This window comes from Durio zibethinus, chromosome 10 (assembly GCF_047325235.1).
Source record: "Durio zibethinus cultivar Kanyao isolate XHJ-2024 chromosome 10, ASM4732523v1, whole genome shotgun sequence".
Lineage (NCBI taxonomy): Eukaryota > Viridiplantae > Streptophyta > Magnoliopsida > Malvales > Malvaceae > Durio > Durio zibethinus.
This window is the reverse complement of record NC_143171.1, coordinates 27,041,018-27,048,748: the sequence shown is the minus strand read 5'-3', so window position 1 is coordinate 27,048,748 and position 7,731 is coordinate 27,041,018. Positions and strand designations below refer to the sequence as shown.

Here is a 7,731-nt window from a genome sequence, read left to right as displayed (position 1 = left end):
AGTGAGATTTGAATTTTTGATTCATTGATTGTCATTTTTAAAAATAATTATATGAATAAATTGAATTAAATTTCATAACATATATATATATATATATAACTTATAAAATTGAAAGTAAACAATCAAAAAGAACAAAACATGACTTCCTAAAAGATAAATGAACAAAATAGCTTGTTTTCATTACCTTGCACCAACTTTAAGTGTAAAATGCTAAAAGAAACCCTTCTATTAAGAAGGAATTCAATTTCAACAGATGACCAAAGGTGTAGGGCTGATTGATTGATACTATAAAAAAGTTGTCAAGTTGTTACAGGCATAAATAAAGTTAATCATGCATACATGCATACGCGTATACACATATTTATCTGCACATAAAAAGTGAAGGATATGGAGGAGATAGTGAAGGAAATATTCTAGTTGATCCGTGGGCCTCGAAGCATCTAGATTACTGCGAATGTTCTAGTGTAGAGATATAGAAGCTTCAAAATTCAACTAATTTTCTCAAGGAATCATCCTTAGGCTTAAGTGGGACTCAAAATTTCTTCCTTAACCGATATAAATACCCTCTCGTACCCCATCTTCTTCCTCAGGTCTTTCTCCTAAGGTAAAACAATAAATTTTCAACTATTATCAATAAACAAGATGGAGTCAGCAGAGAGCCTACGGTATTCTATCTCGATCCACATGTACTCGCTCACATATAGACACACACACACACACACACACGAGCATGCACCTATCAAATGAACTAACATAAAAGCAAAAAATTAGAATGCACTCTGAAGATTAATGTTATCACTTAGATGGTAGTGATTCTGATGCTAAATTAATCGATGAATTGTTGTGAATTACAGGAACAAATGTGCAGCCTGCTTCAGACAGTTCAACAGAATGGAGCACCTGGTTCATCACATGAGAACTATGTATCATTCAGTTCATGAACCTACTTGCGGAATTTGTAAGAAACACTGCAAGTCGTTTGAATCTTTAAGGGAACATCTTATAGGTGAGTGCACATTGTCATACATGTCTTGTTAATCCAAAGGGTATTTTTGTTCTTTCTTGGGGACAGGTTCTTGACTCTTGAGTACTAATTTGTTCGTAATAGGCCCATTGCCGAAACAAGAATGCAAGAATTTGTTCAACATCCAAGGATGCAAATTCTGCTTAACCATCCTGGATAGCCCTTATGCTCTTAGGATTCATCAAGACAGATGCCAGCTCTCCGGAGTAAATTATGTAATTAACCTTTAGCTTCAAAAACTACATGTTTCAACTATAACACCAAATTCCCCCAATTCTCAAATTTGAGTTTAAAATGTGCTTTTACTTGATTTCTTGTTATAGGGAATGCTGGCTCGCCTGGCTAATTTAGGTCTTCAAGATAGCTTGACTATCGACAATGGTTTTTCAAGAGGCCAGCAAGTGGTTGCTCTGGCATGCAAAATGGTTGGTGGTGGCAGTGATGGCTCATTGGATATTTGTGCAAGGGTTTGCATCATTGATGAAAATGAGAATATAATTTTCCATACGTATGTCAAACCATCAATTCCAGTAACAAACTATAGGTATCATGTTAATTATGGATAATGATAATTATGTCAATAGGCAAATTCTAGTAATTGATCTAACTAATTGGATCAAATAAGCCAATTCACATTTTTGAACTACTTTCAGGTATGAAACCACTGGCATTCGACCGGAATATTTGAGAGATGCAATGCCATTGAGACAAGTGCAAAGAAGGATTCAAGACTTCCTTTGCAATGGAGAACCAATGTGGAGAATTCGATCAGCTAAAGGTGGAAAAGCTAGGATTCTGGTCGGCCATGGTCTTGATCATGACCTTGACCGTCTGCAAGTAGAATATCCAGGAATCATGATAAGGTAAAATTTAAGGATAATGCTAATAATCCAAATTGCACATTCATCTTTTGCTATATATTCTACTTTTAGAACCAAGTGGGAAATTCATGTGGAAAATACAATTAATATGATATAATTAAGTTGTTTTTTTACCTACAGAGATACTGCGAAATATCCGCCCTTGCTGAAAACAAGCAAACTTAGCAACTCACTCAAGTACTTAACCCAAGCGTACCTGGGGTAAATATCTATATAGACTATTTTTCTTTTTTCATGACATCTGTTATTGATAATTGTTCAAGAGAATGGTGCAAATTCTATGTTCAGGTATGACATCCAAACTGGAATTCAAAACCCATATGAGGACTGTGTTGCATCAATGAGGCTTTACCTGAGGATGAGGAACCAAGTTCATAGGAGAGAAGAATATCCATCGGCTTCCGACCCTCAAAATCAAAACAACTTTGCATCATGGATGTCCCCAGAAGAAATGCTGGCTATCTCAAGGTCTGATTACTACTGTTGGTGCTTGGACTCTGCATGAACTTTGAATGCCATCATGTCTAAGAAGAGCATTATTAGATACTTTTTAAGTTTACCCCTTGAATTGTAATAGCAATAATAAGGAATTATATATCTATGTACCGGCCAAGGTATGAATAAAAGGGATTATATGACTATTCTAAGACCATCTCCTATATTGGGATCACATTTGTGAATGCCTAAACTAGCTAAGATATCTAAACTTCTCACCTTGTAGTGCTCTTTGTTTTTAAAATGATAATATATATATCTCCTTCTATTTCAATAATTAATACCACCATCTTCCCGTATCTTATGCTGTTTTTATTATGTCTATCCTGCTATAATTTATATTATAACTGAGAAGATCCACACCACGTATTGTTTCACAAAAATCACCTCATAAATATGGATTCAAACCCCTATATATATCATATCAAATTCTTATAATATCCGTTGTGAGATTGGGGTTGCAATAGCTTGTTATTGACATCTTCAATCCTTATTATAGAGTAAAACTTGGAAGAAAGCCATAATAATCAATTATCAAGAAGCCATAATAATTTTCACGTTCAGTGGAATTTGATATTTACCATGCACGTGGCACCATCTTGGCCTCATGGTTAAAATTGATTCCCTTTTTAAGGACCACACACAAAGGTCTTAGACCGTGGCTTCTACTAGAATCAGATGTTTAGGAGATAAAACTTAGTTCTTCACTTTTGAATCTTAATCTATTCTATGAAATGCAGATGCTAATAACATGTTGAAAAGAGTACCATGTTCATTGTTCCTATAGATCAACAATAAAGAATAAACCACAACCAAACACAAAGAGGAGAAAAACAAGGAAGGAAAGAATGACGGTAAACTAAGAATTTTGATCACTGAAGATGCTTATACTAAGATTTTAACATCTGAATCTCATGTCAAGATATTATGAGGCTCCACTATGTGATATATGTAAAGACTTTAAACTATTGAAGTGTTTTTTGTGGAACAAAATTATAAAATTTTTTAAATCAAAGCAGATAATATATCATAAGTTGAACGTGGATCTCAATAAAAAAAATATAGCGACTATAAACTAAGAATTCTTATCACTAAATAGGCAAAATACTTGATATAGCCACTGCTCAACCAGATTTTGATGTTTTGAATTATGAATCATATTCTATAGATGATATAGGAAAATAATTATGAAATCTAAATTTAACAAACTGATGCTTAATTCAGATAATTTTTGTTGAGGAAATTTGTCTGTGCAAATAACTTCATCATGAAAAACAGTAAGAATTGAAAAGTCCTAAGAACTGGAGAGTAGTGAAAAATATGGTTGGTTTAATTTGGAGCTGAACAGGAAAAAGATGGAAACAAAAAATAAAGACTAGTGATAATTGCATTTATTAATTCTATCAACTCTATTAGGACTAATGAACAACAATTAATTCATGCAACCCCACTTTCATCTTTCATCTTACAAAAGATAGAATAATTTGCTGACTTCCTTTTATTTCTTTCTTCCTTTAATGGAGTTTGAACAATGAAAATTATTTTTAAAGTAAAAACTTAACAAGGATAATAACAATCACATTCAGTACTGTTTGCACATTGCCCAACAGCGGTTTCTCCAAAACTAAATTTACATTTTGCTTTGCAATCTTCAACCTTGCACACCATGTTTACCAAAACTTTGCAAGTATTAGCCTCCTCCTTGGCTGCTTCGCTTCCTGAAAAAAAAAATTTATAATTGAATTAAACCCAAAATAAATAAACAAAAAAAGTTGTTCTTGAATAAATTAGCCCTAGAAAAAAAAATGAGAGAGGAAATTCACCAAAACTGCTAAGGAGAACAGTCAAAAGGACAAAGGAAATGAAACCTTTCATGATGAAAATTTAGTGAATGTGTTTTTAGCTAGTTAGAAAAGATCTTGATGAGTATATAAATTGCTTGGGCATGACTCTATATATAGTATATTTTATGAATATGGAATGCTTATGACTAGAATCTAGAGTTTAAATGATAAGAGTACTATAAATGGTAAATGAATCATAGTATATTTTATGAATATGGAATGCTTATGACTAGAATCTAGAGTTTAAATGATAGGAGTACTATAAATGGTAAATGAATCATATTTGGATTTTCATTCTAAGGTTTAATTGTTATTATGACAAAATTTATATTAAGTTCAATCCCTAACATCGAATCTTCTCCAGATAAATAGATAGGTTTTTTACTTTAAACAAACTATTATTTTTAAAAATCTTAGAGAAAATAATTATTAATTAATATGCAAATGAAGTTCAATCAAGTAAGGAAGCAAATAGCATTATACTATAATACTATTTGTTCCTTCTGTAGTCCCAAGTTCTGTTACTGGAAAGCTTAGCATTTCAGAATTGAATAGTTTCCTTGTTTATAGAATTGCATTTTTTTTTTTGGGTTGTGTATTTAATTCTTTCTTCTTTTCTTATAATCTGTCCTTTTCAGACTGTTCCAGGATATGATGTTGCTGGTGTAGTGCTGAAAGTGGGAAGCCAAGTTAAGAATTTGAAGGTGGGAGATGAAGTATATATGGAAACATTCATGAGAAAGCCCTGGATATCACCTAAACATTATGGCACTTTAGATGAGTACATAGCTGTTGAAGAGAAGCTGTTGCCTGTTGGCTCTCAAACCGAAAAAACCAGAGTTTTGCTGAAGCTGCAGGAACGCCACAGGGCATTGAGACTGCATATGAAGGCCTTGACCGCTCTGGGTTTTCTGCTGGTAAATCTATTCTTGTACTTAAACTAACAAAACCTAACTCTATTTTCATGGTAAATATTAAAACAGGGCAATGAGAAAGGGCAGTGAAAGAAAGCAGTGGGTTTGTTGAGATAATAGAAGTTACTGTAGCAGCGTTCAAGTTCATAGTCGCTTCAAATGTAGCTGTTCTAGAAAAACTGAAAACTTCCCTAGAGAATAGGAAAGTGAACCAAATTATTTATCCAAAAGGCATGATTTCTTTCTCCCATTCTGTCAAAGCACTTTCCTACGTTGAAACCGGAAGAGTTAAGAGTTACAGGAAAAGTTGTCATATACCCAATCCCATGAGAGGAAAAAAATCAATGTAAAGTAATTACTATAAGCCATTTAAAGCATTTAATATTCGAATCCAAAATTTAGTCTAATCGTAAATACAATCATAAAAATCCAATAAATTTAGAATTCTAATCCCAATGTCAATAGTCAGTTTCTCTATCTCATGCTACCACAGTACAGCCTCCATTAAAAAAATATATATTTGATTCTCAAATTATGAATGTTAACTTTGGTTAATACTGTAATATAAAAGTATACTATAAGCCATAATTAGATACGTGTAATTCAAGCTACTTTGCCAGTTTGCCCTTAGCTATAAGCTGCTTCGCTCCACTGCTTCATATCAACGCCAAGCTTCTGATTGTAACAATCCTATATATGCCTTCAATTCATTTATCAGCCGACTCAAACTGATTTCTTTCTTTCAACTAAGCACGACGAACTCGAACCTTGAGCAACTACAAGAAAGATTTCACAGAAGATTCGAGTAACAACAATGGAGACAACAACAACTGATAAGATTCTAGAGATCAACTTGATCTCCGCACAAGGGCTTGTAGAGTCATCAGTTATACCCCATCGTCGCATGAAAACCTATGCTGTTGCTTGGGTTGATTCATTCACCAAGCTTCATACTCGAGTTGATCGTGTTGGTGGCAAAAACCCAACCTGGAACGACAAGTTTCTCTTCAACGTTTCACCCCAGTTCCTTCTCAGCAAAACTTCTGCTGTTTCTACTGAGATTTACGCCATTGGTTTCTTTCGAGATAGGCTTGTTGGTAGGGTTCGTATTCTTATCAGCAACTTCCTTCCAACCGCCTCGGCTGCTGCAATGAAGACTCCTGCTTTTGCTGCATACTTAATCCGCAGCCCTTCCGGTTCTGGGGGATTCTTTGGAGCCCTAAACATTGGAGGAATGGTTCTTGATCCCTCTGTTGGTTTCCAGACCTTGAATAAGGTCTCCGCTATCGATTACCATGATCTTACAGGAAAGAATCTTTATGTTAAGCATCATCCGAGAACAAACAAGTCCAAGGCTGCACTTAAGGATATTATGGAGTCCATCCCTAGTGATTCTGATGATCAGTTGAAAGCTGGTGATTCCTTAACTTCCTCCTCATCACCTTCACATATGGTGTTGAGGGAGTTCAACTTCGAAGGAAGGAACGAAGATCATGGAATTTTAACTCCAGAAAAAGAAACTTTACTTGAAGAAGGGAAAGAAGAAAAAACTAGTGTTAGCATGGAGCAACCTCTGGCAACCAAATTGGTGCCTCATGAAATTGCCGAGGTGGTGATTTCTAATGAAGAAAGCTTTGTTAAATTGGAAAAAGATGTTAAGATGATCATGGAAGAGAACAAGAAGCTCAGGGAGATGGTTGAGATGCTCATGGTAGAAACTAAGGAACAATCAGCTGTTATATCAGACTTAAATGGAAGGGTGAAAAACCTGGAGAGCAAGTTGTCAAGGAGGAACAAACAGAGGAAGTCACAGTATGGGAGAATAGCATCTGCACCTAAGTCCTACATTGCAGCACAAGGAAAACCATTTGTCTAAGATCATAGTCAGACATATCTATCTTTTCTATGCTTTTACTTGTAGTTTCTATCTATGTTTCAAACTTTTAATTACTTTTCATTTTGCAATTCCATTCATTGTAGATGCCGTATGGCTTTCAACATAAACGAATAACATGTTTTTTTTCCTATTTTTTCATTGAAACTGGAAGAGTTTCTGTTTTTCCTGTTGTCATATAGTTTATGATATTATATTAAAGACTACAGAGCCTATTAAAAGTTGTAGCAATGGATTGTACAGAGTTCAGTGAGGCAGAAAAACCAGTAGAAGCCTCAATAAACAAAATTTGAGCTCCTCATCATGTTTACTGCAGCTTCTAGTGGTTACTGCCTGATCAGCCTCAACAAGGATGTAATAAGTTCATTGAAATTTGCTTTGGCTTCTACCAGCTATTGATTTTTCTATCAAGTTGACTGTAGTCATTATCCTCTAAACTATTCCACAAAAGTGAAGTCAAATTTTCCATTAAAGTTATTTGATCAAACTTGTTTCTTTTTTTCCCACTCATGATATATATAAGCCCATTAGGTGTAATCTCATTATTTGATTTAGAAACAACACATAACATATTTGTTTGGTTTTGATGAATTTGAACAATTTTGATAGAAACATTGTGCTTTTTAAAAAGATCAAAAGAAAAACAATGTAGGAATGTCATGATAAAATCACCTTGACT

At 34.2% G+C, this 7,731-nt stretch overlaps 2 protein-coding genes across 2 annotated transcripts; both read left to right on the top strand.

The window, feature by feature from the left end:
* The first annotated feature begins 618 nt into the window (after positions 1 to 618).
* LOC111293423 (RNA exonuclease 4-like) lies at positions 619 to 2,508 on the top strand. The gene is made up of 7 exons (XM_089767337.1): positions 619 to 665; positions 855 to 1,006; positions 1,109 to 1,239; positions 1,348 to 1,568; positions 1,678 to 1,887; positions 2,026 to 2,106; positions 2,194 to 2,508. The coding sequence occupies exons 1-7, from the start codon at positions 643 to 645 to the stop codon at positions 2,408 to 2,410; spliced, it is 1,035 nt and encodes a 344-aa protein (XP_089623463.1). The 5' UTR covers positions 619 to 642; the 3' UTR covers positions 2,411 to 2,508.
* Positions 2,509 to 5,758: 3,250 nt separating this feature from the next.
* On the top strand, positions 5,759 to 7,160 carry LOC111293422 (uncharacterized). The gene has a single exon (XM_089767336.1). It carries the CDS (start codon positions 5,973 to 5,975, stop codon positions 7,032 to 7,034), a length of 1,062 nt encoding a protein of 353 aa, XP_089623462.1. The 5' UTR covers positions 5,759 to 5,972; the 3' UTR covers positions 7,035 to 7,160.
* Positions 7,161 to 7,731: the final 571 nt, after the last annotated feature.